We start from the raw sequence: 21,763 nt of genomic DNA on the forward strand, positions 1-21,763 counted from the left end.
GGCGTTGGTGGTGATGCTGAAAGGTTCTGAAGAAGGAGAGAGGAAAGGATGAGAAAAGGATTTTGAAGGAAGAAGAAATATTGAGAGGCGGGCTTTTGTGATCCTTTTAAACGCTGAAAGATACGTGTGAATGATCAAGTTGCTCCATTTTCAGGAGGTGTAAATTCAATATGTGTTGAGTCGGAAAAATTAGGACCGAAATCATAAATGAGTGAGGTACACCAAATAAACTCAAACAAACGTCCCAATCGTGTCTCGGGTGGTAGAAAGTTGATAAGGAGCAGCCCTTACTTACCGTCACTTGGATGAAGGATGTTGAGAAGACAGAAGAGATATCAACAGGAGTTCACGAAGCTTAGAGGGAGACGGAGACAACGCACCAAATCGTATACAACGCTGGCAACGACTCGGCTTTTGAGATGCAAATTGTCCTCGCCCTACGGTACATGACCGACCAAGAACAAGGTGAGTTTGTTGATGGACAGAACTTCTCGGCCACAAAATCACCGCTTCCTTTTGGCTGGTCTGGCGAGCACATCAATAAAACTACCACCAAGGTCTAAAGCACGGACGTGGGAGAGAAGAATTTCCATTCATTGTGACGATTGCAAGGAATCATTTCAGTCCCGACATGGACTCGAATGAAGAACTAAGTTTCATACAATGAGCCATTCCAATCAACTACCCGATTCAGGTCGGGGTTGAAAAGGGGAGGGGGCTGTGATTGTCGAGTTAGATCGACCAAAGGGACCCTCAATGGGGGTATTCGTCGAAGAGTCCGATAAGGCCCATCAAAGACGAAAGACGGAGCCTAAGGAAAATAAGACATGGTCAGAAGAAAAGACGATAAACCAGCCAAACTACCGAGGGTATCGGGCTATGCGCAGCCTCCAAGGGCAGTACAAGGTGCCTTGTCTCCGCGGTTTACAAGAAGTAATCTTTTGGGACTACACCAAAAGCAAGAAAGAAAGAAGAAAATACCAATTAAGAATTCTAGCTTTGTCCAGGATCTTGATAGTCATGTTTGCCTTCAGACGTCCATCTAACTGGGGTCCTTGTCGATACTTGCGTGAATCGTGTGCAGAATTCAGACCAGCAAGTGTACAGTACAAGTAATCGGTCCCATATTTTTCACTGGGCGTATGACTTCCCTGTACATGTCAAGCCAGTCCTGTCCTGATAGGTCGTTTAGTCCGTTTCTGGTTGACTTTGATGAGGGGACAAAGGATAATATACCTCCCCCACCCTCACCTTTGAGAGAATAACTACGTGGCGGTCTTGAGCTACTGCCACCTCTGTATCAGGGCCCGCGACCAAGGACATTTAAACCAAAGGTAAGTTTTGTGGCCATTGCTGACTCAGAGGCGTTGTTTTTGGCGTCTCATTGTGAGCGCCTTATGTTAGAAGGTGGACCAATTTGATTTTGAGTCTGGGTAGAAATGGGCACACACTTGACATCGTTCAAAGCTGACCACACTGAACCCAGGGCTGTGCCATGAACTTGGACAAGTTAATGCTCCCGACGATCGCGGCCACCAATTGCTTACAAATATGAACACAAAGCACTGGATCATCGAAGAGTACAAGAATCACTACGGCAGCTACTATCCTGAATAGTGGCATGAAGGGAAATCTGCCCCCTACGTCTTCGCTTATGGCCAGTCCAAACGGATCAACGAAGATGAAATCAAAGAAACACTATCCCGGATACTCAATGCATTTACTGTACGCGGCCTTACTCGAACTTAAAAGAATGAAGGCGTCAGGCGCAATGTCCTATTCATCATCTGGACGTGGGACCTCGAGTGTGAAACTCTGGCAAAACTTGATCCAGACTCAAGTACATTTTGGGTAGCTGTAGAATCCCGCCCTTCGGTGGATTGATTTTCAGACGTGACCGTCGTGGTCCTCTAGGTTCGCGGTAATACGTTTCCATAGACTGGCAAAATCTCAGAACTGGTATCTTGTTGATATAATTGCAGTAGAAGGATGAAAATGGATGAGCTTCCACAGAGACAGTGTGATAGTCGTCTGAAAGTTGGATTTGGGCATTGGAGCGCTGGAGCAACAGCGGGTTGCACGGCGGCCCTCCGTGCGGACTTGGCCAAGATCCCGGCATCAGCTTGATGGCGCCTTGGATTTGTGAACTAGAAACAAATCCCAGGGTATGTGGAAGAAATGAAATGGATTAGTTGGCAGAACCAACTTGGATGTAATACGTTCGACACAATCTTCACTTTGGGCTGGTCTGTTGGCAATCTTTCAATGATGATCCACCATTTATCCATGTCGCTCTGCATATTTCATCTGGTTCCGGTCCAGTAGCCCATTTCCATGAGCGTCCCCGCAACGTGGGAGACTTTTGTGTTACCCATCTTCTCCTATGATCTGATAACGGCATCGACACGAGGTCTGTAGGCGAATACTTTTTGCCCCATGATTGCTGTCGAATATAATAATATCATCTAACTGCCACATCTCGGTTGATTCCTTCTGGGGCTGGTTTCCTGGACCAAGAACGCTTAATATGGAAGATCATACCATATAGCAATGGCAAACATCCAGCATGACTGGGGCAAACCGCGCGTTTATAGAAGAGAAAAACAAGATCCCAAGATCTGAAGGACACTTTTTTGATTCAGGCGTTCCACAAGGACGCCAATAAGCTGCAAAGTCGTTGTAAACTTTATCCTTGACAGTTTGGACCTTGTCTTTTAAGCTTTCTTGTTTGTCCTCTCGACCGTCTCGGATCGCTTTGTCGAGTTTCGCCTGTGTAGAACGCTGGGCCATCATTCCCTTTGTCAGAGGCCCGAGAATGACAAGGCGGATCATCGACACCGCCCGAATGTTTATGGACCCACTACGGAGCCCAGTACGGACAAATGCTGGATCATGCTATTTAGCGAAGCAATTATACTGGTATCTGGACCACAATATTATAAAGCTCCAGTCCATGTCTTGACCATGTACCGTCTGGTACCGTTGTTGGTGTTTTGTGGCTGAGCCAGCCGCGCCTCTGCACAGGTCGACTGTATTTGTGGCCCGAGCGCCTTAATACCAAGAAAGTTGGCGATCAAAACTCTAGGCGAACAGCATCCCAAACTTAAAACCTTGTTTCCTTCTCATTGATTTTTTCTCAAGTCAAATTAATTTATTTCTGTTAATCATGAATCTTTTTACTCGTCTCCGGAGCAATACAAAGGGTAAAAACGCAGAACAGACACCGGACCAATCAACTATCGATCCACACCAATGGAAACTCCCATCCACCTACGTAACATCTGGAGCAGGACCAACAACGATTCCCGATCCGAAAGTCTTTGCCAATGTATTCTCTATCCCAACCGAATTTGAGTCTGTTGGAGTTGAGACACTTTTGGCATATCCCGATGCCAGCCATGCTGCTGTTCATCTCGCCTTGCTTGAGTGTTTTCGTAACTTGAGAGCCAGCGCCAGAGCCCTTGACGTCAGCGTCGTTCAACCACCATCGTACAATGAAAAGTCTACAGCAAAGTCATCTGCAGAAACTGCACCACTGCCGGAATCTCAAAGATGGGATTTTCTCATCAAGTTGGCTGTCACACGCTTCATGGCTTGGTGGGATAACATTGACATGGTGTTGAATCACGCCAGTGTCTATTCTCATCATGCTGGTAGCCATGTGGCCCTTCAACTCACAAAAGATTACCTTCCACCTCTGGATATACTTCTTGTGTGGTATTCCTTGATGCTGAACACGAGTGCTTACGATGCTGCATGTGAAGCTCATGATGGAAATGCCGCGCGTCTCAAGAACCTCTGCTTTCCCTGGCCGGCTGTACGTGATGTGATTGATATGGACAAAATGGAATATGAATTACCCCGCGCTGCCCAGAATCTCTTCAGGAATCTATCATCGCAGTCCTGCGACATTCTTACATATCTCGACAGTCCTCCAGCATACACTGATCCAGGGAAATTATTATTCAAAACAGATCTGTTCAGTGAGGTCAAGAAGCACGACAGCTTCATCAATGAATCTCATCAACGACTATGGATACGCTCTCCCGCTTTGCATGGATCATTGGGTCGTGCGGGTGGGGAGTATCTAGACTTTCACTTGCGAGAGCCTAATGCTGTTGAGGAGGATATGTTGGAAAGTTTGTCTTTTGGCGTCCAACTATTTTGGAAAACACATCGGCTATTTCCTAGGCAGTACAAAGCCTTTCTGGTGGAGATTAAAAAGAACAAAGCAGAACCCAACTCAAAGGATGATTTGAAAATAATTTTGGACGGGGAAGATGAGCCACTCGAATCCAGCCAGTGCTGTTGCTGCTGGATCTGCGAACGAATTCGAGACGATGTGTCAGAATTCTATCACACCCAATCATCGACTTCGCCATACTCTCCATCGACAGCTGCGCCACCAGATACGGTTCAGAAACAACTTTCATCACTTTCTTCCGAGCAACTGCGCCAAATACAAGACGATTTGGGTTTTTACCTCGCCGTCGAAGATGCTCGCAAACGCAAAGTTCCTCTACCCACAAGGCCACCGACTGCAGCTGAGAAAGATGCAGATAAGATAGCTAAACAGAGACAAAAGGAGATTGGATATTTACCAGGACTGAATGAATACGTTGAGGTTTTACCAGATGGGACACGAAAGATACGGCAGAGAAAAGGAAAGGGAAATAGATATTACTACATGATGGCATTGTAGGATTAGAATTCACTATTTCGATGTTATGCTGGTTTATTCCGTTTGTGCAGAGCATAGTGGGTAGTAGAAAAGTTGACGTCCCAAGTCTTAGGGTACAAAAATAAGTACTCTAAGAACTATGGTCTAAGGACCATAAAACAACCTACTAATTTCGTCTCTTATGCTTCCAGTGGTCAATTTTCCCTCATACCCTGAGGAGAGTCTCTGGTGCATGCAACAAGATTGATAATGTCAGCCTCAATCTCCACATTGTTTGACCTGCCAGAACGGTCAATAGTTTGATAAGTTAAATACTTAGAGTTTGCCACTAAAATGGGCCGCCAAAGTCGAGATGACCGAGATCGTGAGTTACGGAAACAAATACGGATCACTTGGTGGCCAAAGCGTAGTTGCGGATCAGATTCGTGATACGCGGTGGAATGACAAGCCGTGTTTAGACGGGGTGATCCAACTTTAAACTCACTAGTAGAGCATTTGCGAATTAAGTAGTCGACACCATGGCTACAAATTGAATTGTGAGAAGTGCGTAGTGGATAAATAAATTATGGTTATAGCCTACACAGCCTCTGATAAACGCCCGTAGTATTCACTAATCTTGGCCGGGGGGATGTTTTTACGGGCGGTGACATTTTGTGGCTTGCGAGAGACATAAACGTAAGTTTACGGGCGTTCAAAACTCCGGGGTTAACAGAATGCCTGCATCTTCTCGTTTAAATATCCTGACCAGAAGATAAACGATGGATTGGTATAGATTAATAGCATTTTAATTCTGTGTTTGAGAAGCAACATTGTAGAGCATGACGAACTGAAGTTTCATGTTGGTACCCAAAGCACTAACTAGCCTAGTACTAATGGAGGTTCCCGGGCCCTGAGACATGCGGTAAAGTTTAAAGATTGTTACCAACTGATTTACGAGTCATTTCCATTGAACCAGGCCGTTTGTGAGCTCACTCTCAATCAATTTTGTGCTTCTTCACATGAATGAATGTCATTTTGAGACACCGTCTGACCACCTACCACATGCTGCAGACAGCAACATTTACTTGTTTATCCACAAACTTTAAATAGCGGACCCCCTGATCAGGGGGAGCTTTCAGCTTGTCCTCTGATGACATTCACAGCTTCCGTCTTTGTATTTAATGTTTATAAAATAATGACAACTCATGTTTTTGAGGAAACAATAGACGGGCCAAGTACATAATAGTTTCAGCTTGGCATTGTGGTAGTTCATCAGCCAAGACAGATCATCTTCAGGGGGCGCTTGGCGCGGGCTATCTTTTACCTAGACTCAGGAGGTCAATGTGACGCGGGAGAACAAGGTGACCCGAAGCCGTGCCATTGGAAACCGAGGAATGTAGAGATTTTCCTGACTGCCGGCTTGGCTTGAAGTCAGTATGTCAATGGCAATATCATTCTAGACCATTGCCTTACTTACAAATTGACAACCACGTTTTGTCATCCCTCTAAACTACCTCCGTACCTAGACGGCCTGTTACTGACCCGACGGTATGGCAACCTGAATCATGGCTCGGCGTACTCCTCAGTCTTTGGCCTCGACACTAGCGGAAGCATCCATGCGATACCAAATGCAGGGGGACCATCATGACGATTTATTAACTGCTCTTGGTACACTCATTAATATACGAATACCCGAAAATGACGCGCTGTCTTGCAAATGATCTTCATAATTAGGGTAACATTTCCAGGCTGATGGCTTCCCACCATTTCCCTCTCTCTTTTTTTTCCTTGCTTCAACGTTTCATCAGATCTTATCGCCAAGACCTGCCAATCCTTGATTCCAGGCTCCCCCAGGAGACACACGAAATGAGATCTGCCCGACAACCGAGACATAATTAATTCCGACTTTTATTTCTTTTTCTTTTCAATCACAACAAACTTCAACTTGACAGTGCTTCTCTGGTCATGACCCTTACAGTTCCAACAATACCTTAATATGGCGGTTCTTGGATCTGGCGAAACGGGGCCCATGCAGGGTGTGTCCCTCGCCGTCAACATGACCATCGCCGGCCTCTTCGCCATAGCCCTTTACAACTGCGCCGAGATTCTCATCTCCCTCATCACCCGCTTCAAGCGCCACGACGGTCTTTATTTCTGGAGCATGATGGTCGCCACTTTCGGAATCATCCTCCACTCCATCGTTGTGTTGTTGCGATACTACAGCTTGGGCCCCAATTTCCTACTCTGCGTCTTGACCTGCATTGGATGGTACGGAATGGTCACCGGTCAATCTGTCGTTCTCTACTCAAGACTACATCTCATCGTCGAAGATAAATCCAAAACGCGATGGGTGTTATACATGATTATTATTAATTTTTTTATACTACATGTCCCCACGACGGTTCTTTTCCTCGGCAGCAACACCGCGCATTCGAGCCACTTTATCGGAGCTTTCAACGTCTACGAACGCATTCAATTAGCGGGTTTCTGCATACAAGAAACGATAATATCAGGACTGTACATCTGGGAAACAGCGCGCGGTCTAAAACCCATCTTTGCCGTCCGAAAAGCCATGGAGCGAAAAATCATACGATACCTCGTTATTGTCAACGTCCTCGTTATTCTCCTCGACCTCAGCCTCATAGTTACGCAGTATATGTCCCACTTCAACATACAAACAACCTACAAACCCGTCGTGTACAGCATCAAGCTCAAGATGGAGTTCGTGGTGCTCAACAAGCTGCTTCTGCTGGTGCAGCACAGCGATTGCAATTGCATGCACATGATGGGCGAACCCGAAAACACAGCAGCGCCGGATCCTTCGCAGACAGAATGTCAATCGGTCGAACGAACGCCTTCTACTAGCGACATGCCGATGCAATTGAACGCCGTGCACAAGTTCGACGGCGACGTACCACCGCGATTGGATTACAGCAATAGGACAAAGTCACTACAATTCTTGACACCATACTGTGAGTTTTGACCGCTTCATTCTGTTGAATTGTTCTAACACAAATTTAGGAGGCTTTCTTCCGACATAAAACAAAGTTTACACACGACGCCTCGCCCGCATAAGTTCGGCAGCCACCTGAGCAAAAGCCTTGACCGCTCAAATGGCGTTTTCCACTGCCGGAGCTTTCGACGTCGCCCGGCACCTACAAGGTTCAATGGCGGCAAGAATTACAAAGCCTGGTCAATTGAGGCTGTTTCATACCTTGCTCTCGTCATAGGCGCTTGGGTTGTGGCTATCGACACTTGATCTAGGTCAACGCTTGGACACAATTATGTCAGTCTTCACTGACCACCTATTTTTATATGTTATCCGTTGGAATTCCCACGAGAGATGACGCCTCACGATATGAAGCGCGTCTTGAAGGAATGCAAATAACATCGGCGACACAAAACATTTACATCATTGGGAGGAGTTCAGGAAGCATTATTTTGAAGGGGAACTACGGTACCCTCGTCCTTTGGAATAGCAATACTTTGATACCCTTTGTCATTACACATATCTTTTCTTTATAGGCAGCTTAGCCCTGCAAAAGCCCTTATTTTTCCAAGCTCAACTGAAATGTTCCCTTATCTTGTTATCCTTTGCAAAGTCTGTGATTGCAATACTGAATTGTTGATCATGGTCTTCAGCCACCCGTCTCCAGAGTTTCGGCAGTTTCTCAGCGGGCGGTTGAAGCTCCTCCCCAATAATGCACATGCATGGACTGCTTCTCTTGCGTACCATGCTGAATACTCACCTACAACGCCAACATTGATTTGCATCCTTTTTAAACAGGTCATGTGTGATGCTGCTCGTCTTGCGGCGCAGAGGAGATGGTGGGCGTAACCTGGGTCGATCGGACCTCTAAACTCGTTGATGTTGGACGTCGCGAACCAAGTTCTCGGTTTTACCCTCGGTGCGCCCCATTCTTCGTAACCCCGTAATTTCGTAATTTCCCCAATCAGTGTTAGGTGCGTTGATGGTGGAAGGAACAGCTAACCACTGTCCAGACGGGGTGACGACCCAGTAAGCCGATCTCGTAGTTTTCCAACTTTGGCCAACTTGCAGACAGTACTGTCTCTGACATCCCCATCATTTTCAAATCAAAACTTCCCTTTGCCGAGAACCTAATAAAATCCTCTCGTTGCGAAATGTTGAAGAGTGCTTGGCTGAGAGGGTCGTGTTGTTCGTTTGATGGTATGATACTTGCAGAAACATATGAATGATCTCGAGGAATGAGTCTGGCGTAGTAGACCTCGAAATCAACCATGGTGTGTGGCACTAAAGATAATGATTGTGAAAAGCCTGTGTGGTTCAATAAATGCAAGAAAGTATGGAGTCATGTGTGGTAACTCACCTTCTCTCAACTTGATTCTCAACGCCGGGTTTCGTGTCTCCATGTCGCTGAGATGCATTTCAACCTTTCGAAGATGTGGCATCTTGCTGGCGACTATATAGGCTGCCTCTGGGGCGATAAACAGACTCCAGGAAACAAGATCAAAATGACATGAAGCTACCATCGGTAAATCAGGTAGTTCATGCTCCCCGACACCCAAGTCGAAATATCGAGGATTTACCCGATCCTCCTCAATGCATTCAGCTTCGTTCGTAGGAGAGCAGTATTCCATAAGGATTAGAAATCCAAGACGGAGATCAATATATGGCATCCCATTTTCTCATTCGGGGGCCATTTTCGATATCCGAAAGAGTGCTTGAATTGTTGATGTACAGAACTTGTCACGCCTTTTTTCTTCCAGAAATGTGATGGGAACAGCAATGTTGCGAACATAATTTAGGCGTCGCTGAGTAAGAATAACTTGCTTCTCTGCTTCATCTATTCTGTTTCGTGTGAGAACAAGTGTGTGGAATGCAAAAGGCTCGAAGGCGAGCTGCCAGTCGCGAGATACTGCGGCATACGGGGACAGAGAGCTCTCTTGTAGGATCACGTGTTTGTTTCGTAGTTACCAGCCATCGAAGACCTTGTCAAGTTCAATCTGAGGTCCAGATGTTGCGGCTGCTGACGCGATCAAAGAAAGGATTTCCTTCGGTACTCGGTCCATCTCGAAGGAAGGGTCATTTTGGTATCCGGGTATGTACTATGATGAATCTCCCAATTACATCGGCGCTGTGATTTTGCACAGTCATAACGTGCATCACTCTTCTTGAATTCGTCGAAAATAGATTTAATAGTCTTTACTTCAGAACTTGAGAAAGAATAGGTATGAATTATATCATGTGCTAAGTAGCCCTGGGGCTGTGTTCAGGGACCGTTCTCTGCCTATCAATATGAGACACAACCCTAATATCATCCATACATCCATCCATCTCTACAAGAGTGCAGCCAATGCGGATGTTTACAATCCCTAGGTACCAGGAGAGCATACATAACAATGTATGGAATATAATATAACGACAAACCTATCTTATCTATGATAAATCGGTCAGATTTTCAACGGAAACCAACAGTTCCCCAACCTGCATGTGGTTACACGAGACCATAGCCTCAGATATTAAAAGCAAATTGAGAAGAGGCATTGAGGCTATGTGTCTTAGTCTGCATAATATTGCCCATCAGCCTCAGACATGTCAATACCTTTCTATCATTGGTGGCCTGATTTCAGATAAAAGCTGCATTTTCAAAATCAGGCTCTGGAACATATTTTCGACTTTACATCATTTCATTCTCGCCGTTCTTCACGGCGTGTTCTCAGATTCAAACTGAACAAGTTATGGCAGGCTCCAACTCGTCTTTAGTCACTCAACCATTCAACATTTCGGTTGTGACTAGTAATGGAACTGACCAACTCAAGACAGTCGTTGCTCCATCGTGGGTTAGTACACCTAATGTGCGAGGGACATCGGACATATTGCAAAGCTGTGTCTTGACACTCGTCGCTTGTATTTACACGGCTCTGCACCTCGATGTTCCTAAGAAAACGACGTGGCAACACTTGTTATGGCAAAAGTTCAAATGGGTTGTCATCACCCTCTTCGCGCCTGAAGTAGCGGTCTTTGTAGCTGCAACGCAACTACGCTATGCTTGGCACCTCAGATCAGCGCTTCGAAAGATTCAGAAGGAACAGCAAGAGTCATCTAAGTGGACACCTGATGCAGACGTATGTATGACTTGACCTAATTGCCTTAGTATCACAGTTAATTAACTTTTAAGTTCGATATCAACCTTAAATATGCGTTTTTCATCGTTATGGGGGCTGTTCGCTTCGACGTCCATGATATCTTCTCATTTTCAGATCTTGACGCATCTCACCGCGACCACTTCAAGGAGACTGGGCTAGACCGGCGCTCTGTTAGATCCGCCCCTGCATCCATAATATGGCTCGCTGAACGTGGTCATTGGATAAAAATCCGAAAGCAAGATATTGACGATAAAAGCAAAGCCGACACAATCCAGAAGTCGCTTGTGCTTATACAAGTTCTTTGGATGGTCACACAATGCATAGCGAGACGCATAAGCAATCTGCCTCTATCTTTATTGGAGATCCATACGATCGTACATGTTGTTTGTGCCGTTCTTCTTTACATTTTCTGGTTTGAGGTATCTTGTTCCCTTTTCGCTCCTCGGATGGCTCCTGTGCTGATCGAAATTTAGAAACCACTGAATGTCCAGGAAGCTATCATCACATCAACAGAAGAGTTCAGAGGCGAGCTTGCTACTATGCTACAGAAGCACTTTTATGCCGATATGTCATACAAGATGGCGCTTTTCCAACCGAAGGAGAATGAGGAACAGCCTCCTCCAATAGATACCAATGGGCTACAAATGAAGTGGATTGAATCTCGATCAGGAGAGACAATGAGAGAGGGTCATATCTTGCCATCGGGCCTTGCTCTGTCTGCAGCAAAGGTGAAGAAGCCCTATAAAGTCTCCACTTACTATCTTGATCCACAAGGCGCGAACACGGGCATCTCGTTCAATCTAGAACCTGAATTTCTGGCCCGCTGGAATGCTATCTTTGGCAGATACCCGTACGAAGATAGGGTGAAATTTGCTCGAGTGTCTCAAAGAATCGTTATGCAGTCTATTCATCGACGCTACGAACCGCAAGAACTCGCCTCTGTGCAAAAGATTATTTATCTCCCAGTAGTGGAAGAACTAGAACCCCGCGGGTGGGTTACTGATTGGGAGAGACTATTTTGGGAGACCGAGTCAATTCTCCATATACACTGGGATAAATCAGAAACAAGTAGTAAGAAAAGTTGGAAAGAGTCAATCAGTAAATCGGACATGACCTTCACATCCTGGGAATTTATCACACTCGCCATATTCCTTACTGGCCTGTATGGTGGTGTTCATTTGACAATTTGGGGACAGGCGTTCCCTTCCCGTGTGGAAGAAATCATGTGGAAGGCTAGCTGCCTGGTTCTGGTTTCTTTTGTTCCTGCTGTCTTCCTTCTTTTCTTTGCTATTTTTGCCCTCTTGGACAAGATGGACGAGTGGGAACAAGGAAACGATGGTATGGTCCAGATGATGATCGAGATATCCGATGTACTAACCAAACCACTGTTTATACTACTGTTTATGCTTGTCGCTTCAACCCTTTGTCTGACATATATATCAGGGCGAGTTTTTATTATTGTTGAGTCTTTCCTTTGTTTACTTCGGTCACCTGTTGGTGTTTTTGTGTCTCCCGAATGGTTGGAGCTCTTCCCGCACTTTTGATTCCCATCATGTGTCTATCAGTATAGTTGTACTTCATTATATCACCAGATCGAAGGGTTACTACCTTGTTCACTGAGTTTCAAGAGGAGTATGAGAACTACTGAACCCAAATGACATCCATGCTAGCCAAACGATCCATGATACTCGGCAACCGTGTAACTCATGACAGATTTCTAGGTAAACTCTAGACGCATGTCATCAGATATAGGCCAGTTCTGTCATGAGGATATGTACCACAGCTAATCATAAACGAGCATCGGCGTTGATAGATCGGTCTAACGGGTTGCGAAGTTGGAAAGACTACGTAATGGTACACCAATTTAAGCAAATGTCAGCTGCCACAGTTCAAATGCATGTCATTGCAGAACTGAATCGGCGAGAAGAAACGCTCGGGCCACAAGCACAGTCAACTGTGCTTGTGGTCAGAGCAAGTGCACGTCCAACTCAATCAACAACCTTTGCGGTAGCAGCGCTTCAGGCTATCAGAAAAATTAACCGCTGGAAGCATAAGAGATGAAATTAGTAGGTTACTTTACGCTCCTTAGACTATAGTTCCTAGACTACTTATTTTTATATCCTAAGACTTAGGAGGCTATTTTTCCTGCTACTGGGTAGCAACGCTTCTATTTTCGCTTCACCGTTCAAATCTTGTTAAGCGATCAGCATGGACATTATTCATGGGAAGACATAATGCGTAAATTAACATCATGAGATCAATAAAACATTAGTAATTAAGCTATATATAGACGCTCATAGAGAGCCATTATGAATCGAAATCTCAGTTTTAGTTGGTGCAAGCCGCCGCACCCTTGCTTGTCTTCGTCGCCCAATTAGTCTTTGTCTCCCTCACCACCGATGTGCTCATCTTAGACACGGTGCTCCTCACAGTCACGGTGCTAGAGGGCCTCAATGTAGACTTGACAGTCGTCCAATTTGTGACTATGTCCTGATCCAGAGTCACAGCAGATGTCTGCTTAACCGTGCTTGTCGTGGTAACCTTGACAGTTCCCGAAGGTAGAGTTGTGGTGTATGTCTTGTGGATAGTGACTGTGCTTGCGGGAATGGTGGATGTCTTCTTCTCTGTGACGACTGAAGTTGAAGCAACAACGACAGTAGTTGTAGAGGCTTTGAGGGTTGTGGTCTTGCCGGTTTCCTTAGTGGAGACGACTGTGGTAGTTGATGTCGATCCTGGAATGGTGGATGTGGCGTATCTTGTTGCCACCGAAGTAGACACATCAATGACAGTCGCTGGCTTGAGAGTGCTTGTCTTTCCAATTGTCTTTGTTGTGGTGACCTTGGTCGTAGTTGTGCTAGCGGGAACAGCCATGGTGGAAGTCTTGACGTTGGTAGTGAATGTAGAGAAAAGAGTGACAGTAACTGTAGAAAGACCGGCTGCGCGAGCTTCAAGGTTGATTGATCCGAGATCAAGATCGCGACGAGTGAGACCTGAGGCTAGATTGACAGAAGGATTACCAAAAACAACAGCAGCTCGAGGCTTGATAGCCGTTTCTATACCCAAGTCGCGCTTGTCCTGTGTGGGGATGCACTTGAGCGTAGTAGTCTTGCTGACAGTCTTGACAGACGTTGTTACGACAGTAGACACGACTGTGGTTGCCTTCAAGGATGTCGTGGTGACACTACCAGTGCCAACTGTCACAGTCGTCGTACTCTTGACGGTGAGGGCCTTGGGGGTCGTGGTCTTGCTGATGACAACAGTCGTTCTCTCAACGACAGTCTCAGTCACCGACTTGGGCGTGACCGTAACAGCTGTAGTCGTTAAAGTTGCGGTGACAGCCTTGGCGGATGATGTGACCCAGGAAGTAACGGTCGCATCAACGATTTGGGTGGAGGTTGATGTAACGGCAGCAGGCGTGATGGTCTTGCCAACATCCACAATCTCGGTGGACTTGACCGTGACAACCTTGTCGGCTTGTGTAACGAGAGCCGCTTCCGTAACGGTTGTCTTCTCGATCGTGGTCTTCGTTGTGGGATCAGGCGTGATTGTGGTTCCAATGTCTTCGGTAAAGGTTGTCTTCTCAGTGACAACAACATCAGCACTCGTGGTGGTAGTGAACAGAGTCTGGGATGATGTGACGGTCTGAGTAGTATAGACAGTTGTCGAACTGATAGTCTGGGTTGCGGCAACAACTGCATCGAAAGGTGTCGCGTGCACGAGGGTCATGTTGATCCAACTCGTCGAAGGGAAAAAGGTCCCAATTTGAAATTGCGCAACTTCTTCGTTTGACAACTGTTTAGCGAAAGAAGCACGGTTGCCGGATGAAGCTCCGGGTCCAGAATTGTCAAATTCGCCAAAAATAACATTCTCGGTTCTAGGATCTGCCTTGGTCCATGCAGTCCAGCCCACAGCTGCTATATCTGCACTCAGCTCAGTTTGGATGTACGCAACGCGGGCCCATTGATCCCACGGTCGGCCCAGGTAGATAGTCGAGTAGGAAGCTCCGTCTGCGGGGGCAACAGTGCATTGATCGAACACGAAGCCGTTGGGGCCGGTGTTAGTTCCCTTCTTGTTCGCTGTCAATGCAATCTTGTCCTTGTTAGGTGCGATAGTAGTTTTTAAGAAATATCCAGCTCCGGAACCCCAGATCATGTCAATGTTGCCGGTGATGATTGAGTTGTATGTGAAAAGATTGCCATTGACCAAGAGAGCGTCCTGGTTTCCGTATACCTGGCAACCATAGAGCGAAGCAAATTTGCTGCTCTTGACCGCAAATCCGAGACTGGCGTAGCTATGAACCTGTTAGAATACGTTTGTGCATCTGGATTACCTCTACTTACTTGGTGGCTGTGCCAAATGTGTTCATGAAGTTGATGTTGACAGCCTGGAAATAGTTTCCAGTGGCGTAGAAAGTGGCAGAGTCAGAGTTGGACGCATCCGCCTGCGTATCGATGCCCTTGTCGTATGTGATCGTGACCTGATTCTTGGTGTAGTCATCGGGCGATTCCGAATATCCAATGAAGAATGTAGTTCCTGATCGGCTGAGAACGATTTGCTCCTTGTATGTACCAGGATAGATGAACACAGTTGGGGTAACCTTGTTGGAGGCGGGAAGAGCATCGATCGCAGCTTGGATCGTGCTGTAGGTGGTGACCCCGTCGATGGCTTCCTTGGACACAATGTAGGCACCAGGAGGCGGGGTCTTGCCGCTGTAAACAGCGTTAGGATCAGGCACAGGAACGACTGGTGTGCTGGACTTTGGAGTCACGATTGAGTCCCAGAAAGTCTTGTCAATCCAATCGGTACTATCCATAACCGATTCGAGAGCGTAGTCATCTTTGGTGAGAAGAGTAGCGAAGCCAAATGCCTCACGCGCCGCCGAGTTCTTCTCCCAGCTTCCAGGTCCTTCGTTGGCATACTCCGCGAAAGTGACATGATCCGTACGAGGATCAGTCGTGGACCAGATCTTCCAACCAGCCGGCTGAATTGATCCATCTAAGTAACTGTTCTTGATCACGACAAGAGCATAAGCACTGTAAGGGCGACCAAGATACACCTGTCCGGTCAGATCAGCCGTGGCTGAAGCAGCCTCTGTGAAAAGACATTGGTCAAAAATGTAGCCGCCGATCGCGTTCGCGTCCTTGCGGCTCTGCGCAGTGATGGCTGACTTAGCACGCTTGGCAGCAAGGGTACAGCCCTTGAAGTAGGCCTTGCTGTAACCCCAGACAAAGTCGATCGCTCCCTCAATATAACTGCTTTCGTAGTACTGGTAGCCCGCTGTAGCCCCGGTGAGAACTGTGAAGAGTCAGTAACGGATATAATGGTTGGAGTAGAGCTACACTGACGAGTGTCCTGCCATCCAATGAAAGAACAGCCATAGAAGCCAATTTTGTCACCGTAAACACTGGCAGCGAGAGTGACATAACTAGGCGTCGCACCATCAAGGTTATCAGTGTTGATGAACTTTACATTGTAAAAGGCGATCTTGGTGCTGGCTGTTGCAATTGTCGCTGTGTCTGCGTTGCTGCGACCTGCCGGAATTGTTCCTGCGACCGAAAGTCCCTTGGACTGGGTGATAGTGACTTGGTTGCTAGTGTATGTCTTTCCGGGCTCGGTCTCAGTGTATCCGATAATGGTGATGGGGCCAGGTCGGTTGATCGACGGAACCTGCTCCTCGTATGTACCGGGGTAAACGAAGATGACTTGAGAGGTCGAATCCTTAGGAAGGCTCTTCAGTGCGTCGGTGAGACTTGAGTATGAGCCCGACTTTTCTCCATCAACAGACACAAGGACTGCATCTTTGGGAGGTGTTGTTCCGTCTGAAGGATGAGATGGCCAGGTAACCTCAGGTTCAGGTTCAGCAGCGCTGGAGTCGTCGATCGTGTAGCTGGGCGCAAGGTTGTAAGCCTTCATGTCAAGCCAGCCTGTGCTGCCGATGAAAGAACCCAGCGAGTAAGCCGCAGCTTGGGACTCTGTAAGCTTTGTCGCGAAGCTTGCGCGGGATGAGGTCCAGTTGCCGGGGCCAACGTTGTTGTACTCTCCAAAGAACACATCCTGCCAAGTGTTAGCATGTTTCAATCATAAGAGTCATCGTGTGGGTGCGATCGAATGCGCGTCATTTCAATCCTCAGGGAGTGATTGGTAGCATACTTACAGAGATCTGGGGGTTACTTGTAGACCAAGTTGACCAGCCTGCCTTAGATATATGTTTATCAAGGAAAGAGTTCATATACACGACCAACGCGTATTGAGACCAAGGGCGACCAAGAGATGTTGTGCCGAAGGTAGAGCCATAGCTATCAGTGTATGTCACCTTGCAGGTATCAAACACGAAGCCACCAGCCCACGAAGAAGACTTGCGGTTCTGCGCGGTGATATAGGCATTGGGTGTGTTCGATGCAATGTAACACTGGTGGAAGTAGGCTTTGCTGTAACCCCAAATGAAGTCGACTGAACCCTCGAGATAACTGTTGGAAAACACTTGCACACCTTGGTTGACAAGAACGGAATCCTGGTAGCCAGAGAATGCACAACCGTATGCGGCCATGTTGTTGCCAAAGAAGTCTGCTGCGAGAGCGGCTGTGTCACGAGTTTGCGGGTAAGTGTTGGTGAAGTTGAGGTTGTACAACGAGAGTCCAGTTGATGGAGTGGTAGTCTTCCAGAAAAGGACAGGAGTCTCCTCGTTTCGTGACTCGCCGGTGCCATAGCCCAACTTGAACCAGATAAGGACCTGGTTCTGGGTGAAGTCATTCTCGAAGCTGGTCTCACCGCGAAGAGTGACTCGGCCACGACCTCTGTTGAGGTTGAGCTGCTCATTGTATGAACCAGCCTTGATGAAGACGGTGTAATCCTCACCATCATCAGGGATAGCCGCAAGGGCAGATGCGACGGTCTTGAACTGGTCTCCGGTGGGGGAGGGGGCGACAGTCAGAGTAGAGCCAACAGCTTCAGTGGTGGATGTAGCGGATGCAGTAGCAGTGGCAGAAGCCGATGTAGTGACCGCGTCCTTGGCATACTTGGAGTCGGGCCATCCTTGGAAAGGCACGATAGCGGCTTTGTCAATCCAAGCATCTCCTCCGAGGATAGAAGCAGCACTAAACGAAGAAGTGTCATCCACGATGGTGGCGGCAGAGATACGGGATGAAGAATCCCAACCAGGTCCAGTGTTGTTTCCTTCGGTGAATGTGCCAGAAAAGGTAGAAGGAGAAGCGACCTTCCATCCAGAAGGAGCGATGTGCGCATCAAAGAAGGAGTTTAAGAAAGCAACGTTTGATTTTATGCTATAATCTCGACCGAGGAAGATGCTACCTTCAGGCACAGAGTTGGCCTCAGGCACAACGGCGCAAAGGTCGAACACAAATTGTGATCCTCCGTATTGACCCTGGAATTTGTGAGCGGCGATGGCCTGACCTGGTGCCGTTCCCTTAGAAACGATGACAGAGTTGTAGACATAACCGGCGCCCTGACCCCAGACAAAGTCGGTAGTTCCTCGCAGAACTGAATGACTGACAAAGAAGCTACCGTAATCGAGATAGAGAGTTCCCTGCGATGAATTGATGTCACATCCGTAGAAGGCTACCTTGCCCTTGGCATAGACAGCTAGAGCGACATTGTTGGTAGTAGCCGCAAATGCATTCTCAAAGTTGATGTTGTAGAATGAGACGGCCTTGGTCTCGTACTTGCTAGCAGAGAAGGTAGCCGTTCCAGAAGATCCGCCACTGCTGGACAGGACACCGCTGCTGGAGGTGATGGTGACCTTGTTGTTCTTGGAAGAAGATCCATCGCTGCTTTGACCACGAACGACAGTGGCGCCCACTCGCTGGATGTTCACCTTCTCTTGGTATGTACCCGCGAGAATGTAGATGTACTGGGAAGTATCGTCGTTGGGAAGTTGAGCGACTGCAGATGCAATTGTATCATAAGAGGCACATGGGTTGGACTTGGGGCCGACGATGAAGGCTGTGCTGGGGACGGCAGAGGGTAAAACGCAGGATGATTGAGTGGGTTCTGCAGATGTCGTGGCATCTTCTGCTTCGGTGGTGGTTCCGACAGAGGCAGTGGCTGAAGAGGCGCCCGAGGATGTGATCAATGAAGTACCCGATGATGCAACAGATGAGACATCAGTGGTGGCCGGATCACTGGACTCGGTCGAAGAAACGTCGGTTGGAGCGGCAGTGGTTGTAGTTGCTTCTTCCTTAAAGTCCTTGGCGTTGCTGGCCTTGATGGAACTCAATACAGAAGCGTCAATCCAATCGACTGATGATACAGCCACACTAGGATAGGCACTCTTGAAGAGCGCGGAGACTTCATAGTCAGACAGATCCTTGGGGTCCGTGATTAAAGTGACGTATTTGGAGCGATCCGTAACATCACCAGTCGTGCCAAACTCGGCATAGCGGTTCAAGGGAGACTGTGTCTTGGCATCGACATAAACACCAGAAGCAGCCAGGAAACCTGAAGCAAAGCTGGAATCACGGTAGACGACCACAGAGCCATCGCCATTTCCTGCGGCGAGGAAGACGCGGGTGTTGGTGGCTCCGCTCTTCTTGACAACTTGGCAAGTGTCGAGTACGACGGTCGAGTTGTACATGGTGGTTCCAGATAGACCACCCTTGTTGTACACAAGCAGTCCGTTTGACTTGGTCGCTGTGATTGTTGTTCCGTAGACATATAGGGAAGGATAGTTGTAGATAACCTTGTCTTGAGCCTCCAGGTAGGAGTTGGCGATGATACCGGATGCATAACTGCCAGTAATAGCGGCGATACCGGCAGAGACGATTTCACAGTTGTAAAAGGCATTCTTGGAACCACGTAGGAATACAGCACCAACCGAGTTATCGGCCAGAGAGTTCAAAAACTTGATGCCCCTCCATGTAATGCCGGCGGCGGCGGTGCTAAATGAAAGAGCCGGGTTGGAGTTGCCACCATTGTCGATAACTACACCCGACGAACCGTCGCGCTTCTTGGATACCTCGCCCACAATGGTCACTGTGGGTGTGGCTGCGATTACGACGTTCTCGGTATATGTACCAGCGAGCACGGTAACGGTAGGGTAACCGCTTGTTTGAGCAGCCTTGATGGCATCGTTGATGGCTGTGTAATCTCCACTGCCATCGGCGGCTACCGTGAGTACTAGAGGAGAGTCAGTCGATGTTGAAACAACACTTTCTGATGTAGTTTTTGGGTCTGATGAAGCGAGTGTAGTTGAAGAAGGAAATTCGGTCAAGGAAAGTGATGCCTCGGAAGATTGAGTCTCCAGAGAAGATGTGAGGGTGCCACTTGTCTCAGAAGATGCTGCTTGCGCGCTCAACTCTGATGATGTCGTATCGCTTGCAAGACCCGACGATGCCGTGGCGGACTCAAGAGTAGAAGACTCTAATTCAAATGCGGCGGTAGTGGTGGTACCAGTGGTAGCGGTAGTATCAGCAACCGCAGCGGTGCTATCAGCAGCAGTAGTAGTACCAGAAGTGACGGTAGTATCAACAGCAGCGTTACCAGTGCCAGTCGTGGTATCGCCGACAGTGGTAGTCTCAGCAACAGAGGTAGCACCGGAATCAGTGGTGCTATCAGAAGCAGTAGTATCAACGCCAACAGTGGTATCGACAGCAGCGGTACCAGTAGCAACAGTAGTGTCGGCAACAGTGGTAGTCGAATCGTCGGTGGACGAGACTATTGTGGTTGTGTCCTCCCTTGAGATTTCCAAGTTGGCCTCGGTGGTCGAAAGTGATAAGCTATCGCTACTAGCTAAGTTCAAACTTGACTCCGAGACAGGTGTAGATGTAAATGTGTCGGCGCCAGTTGGTGTCTCGGTAGTCGACGAGATCTCAGTAGATGATCCACCAGCAGTGTTCCCATCTACATCACCGACTATGGCTATCGATGTCGCATCAGAAGTAGTAGCAGTAGAGATCAATGTTCCACTCGAGGCCAAGTCCACGGTGCTTTCAGATGCTACGGAGGTAGCATCGCCAGTCAAAGACGTAGCGAGGCCGATAAGCTCGGCCGTGGTTGTTGTTGAGTGGGTTGTCCCGATTGACGAGTCGGTAAACACAGGGCCACCCTGGGGATCCCTCCTGGGCTTGCATGCTGAAGATCGTCGAACAAGTGGATTGATTTGGGGTGTGAAGGGAGAAATGTTCAAAGAAGAACGAGCATCTCTCTTATTGAGATCGTCCAAATGAGTAACAGGAAGGGAAGATACAGTGGAAAGAGTGGAATGGCCAGAGGCAGAATTAATGAGAGAATGGGCAACGGAACCTTCTTTTGCAAGACTGCTTCCAACAAAGGGAAGCAGTAACCAGAGCAGTCTGGCCATGGTGAACCGTATTTCCTGGTGATCCAACACAACAGCACGAAAGGGACAACACGCAGTGATAACGAAAGAGAGAAGTACGTTGGCAAAGAGGTTACATTGTTGCAGGGGCTACGGGTACTGATATTAAATTAATGGTCACATCTCTTACAAAAGATCTTGACGCCTCGAACGTGAGAGAAAAGATCGTTGTCGTCAGCGTGTAAGTCCATGTAGTTCTGGATCCCTCGCTTCGCCCGCTGGCATAAATAGTTTCGGGGAAACGATAAAAGCTGAACCACAGACTATTGAATTTAAACAGAAGCTAGAAACCAACCAAGCGAATGAAACGTTGAAACACTTACAACGGTCAAGAGGCAACAGGGAAAAGACTCGGCCGTGATGGACTTAGCCCCGGAGAAACTCTGTCAAGACGGAGAAATATACCGGTTTGGGTAAGAAGTCAACGGTGAAGGGTCCCATCGTCTCATCTATTTTAGCCAGGGGGTTAAGACCAATCACATTTAACTGATGACTACTTTCAGGGTCAACCCAAACGGCTGGTAACTTTGGACATCCGCCAAGAGATCGCCAAGGGGTAGTTTATTAGGATGATCTTTCACATTGGAGGAGGGCCTGACGTATCTCTCCAGATATGGACTGCTCTCGGTATAGCGTGATAG

At 47.6% G+C, this 21,763-nt stretch overlaps 6 protein-coding genes across 6 annotated transcripts; 4 read left to right on the plus strand and 2 right to left on the minus strand.

Annotated features, from left to right (window-relative positions):
• Nucleotides 1-527: 527 nt before the first annotated feature.
• On the plus strand, nucleotides 528-1,175 carry EDB82DRAFT_501796 (uncharacterized protein). The gene has a single exon (XM_065608649.1). The coding sequence runs from the start codon at nucleotides 757-759 to the stop codon at nucleotides 1,114-1,116; it is 360 nt and encodes a 119-aa protein (XP_065465035.1). The 5' UTR covers nucleotides 528-756; the 3' UTR covers nucleotides 1,117-1,175.
• Nucleotides 1,176-3,119: 1,944 nt separating this feature from the next.
• Nucleotides 3,120-4,845, plus strand: EDB82DRAFT_501798 (uncharacterized protein). The gene has a single exon (XM_025736193.2). The coding sequence runs from the start codon at nucleotides 3,167-3,169 to the stop codon at nucleotides 4,700-4,702; it is 1,536 nt and encodes a 511-aa protein (XP_025586824.1). The 5' UTR covers nucleotides 3,120-3,166; the 3' UTR covers nucleotides 4,703-4,845.
• A 1,494-nt stretch (nucleotides 4,846-6,339) lies between these two features.
• Nucleotides 6,340-7,957, plus strand: EDB82DRAFT_195325 (uncharacterized protein). Its single transcript, XM_025736194.2, has 2 exons — nucleotides 6,340-7,632; nucleotides 7,682-7,957. Coding segments are annotated over exons 1-2 (978 nt in total). The 5' UTR covers nucleotides 6,340-6,656; the 3' UTR covers nucleotides 7,684-7,957.
• Nucleotides 7,958-8,239: 282 nt separating this feature from the next.
• On the minus strand, nucleotides 8,240-9,586 carry EDB82DRAFT_501801 (uncharacterized protein). The gene is made up of 2 exons (XM_065608650.1): nucleotides 9,010-9,586; nucleotides 8,240-8,957 (listed from the first exon to the last, which is right to left on the minus strand). Exons 1-2 carry the CDS (start codon nucleotides 9,317-9,319, stop codon nucleotides 8,620-8,622), a joined length of 648 nt encoding a protein of 215 aa, XP_065465036.1. The 5' UTR covers nucleotides 9,320-9,586; the 3' UTR covers nucleotides 8,240-8,619.
• A 741-nt stretch (nucleotides 9,587-10,327) lies between these two features.
• On the plus strand, nucleotides 10,328-12,525 carry EDB82DRAFT_501802 (uncharacterized protein). Its single transcript, XM_025736197.2, has 3 exons — nucleotides 10,328-10,768; nucleotides 10,822-11,208; nucleotides 11,263-12,525. The coding sequence occupies exons 1-3, from the start codon at nucleotides 10,382-10,384 to the stop codon at nucleotides 12,331-12,333; spliced, it is 1,845 nt and encodes a 614-aa protein (XP_025586828.1). The 5' UTR covers nucleotides 10,328-10,381; the 3' UTR covers nucleotides 12,334-12,525.
• A 515-nt stretch (nucleotides 12,526-13,040) lies between these two features.
• EDB82DRAFT_556682 (pectin lyase fold/virulence factor) lies at nucleotides 13,041-21,104 on the minus strand (the record flags this gene model as incomplete). Its single annotated transcript, XM_065609673.1, has 5 exons — nucleotides 13,041-15,080; nucleotides 15,130-16,084; nucleotides 16,135-16,843; nucleotides 16,944-20,162; nucleotides 20,376-21,104. The coding sequence occupies 5 exons, from the start codon at nucleotides 21,102-21,104 to the stop codon at nucleotides 13,118-13,120; spliced, it is 7,575 nt and encodes a 2,524-aa protein (XP_065465037.1). The 3' UTR covers nucleotides 13,041-13,117.
• Nucleotides 21,105-21,763: the final 659 nt, after the last annotated feature.

The sequence above is a fragment of the Fusarium venenatum genome, assembly GCF_020744135.1.
Source record: "Fusarium venenatum strain MPI-CAGE-CH-0201 chromosome Unknown EDB82scaffold_2, whole genome shotgun sequence".
Lineage (NCBI taxonomy): Eukaryota > Fungi > Ascomycota > Sordariomycetes > Hypocreales > Nectriaceae > Fusarium > Fusarium venenatum.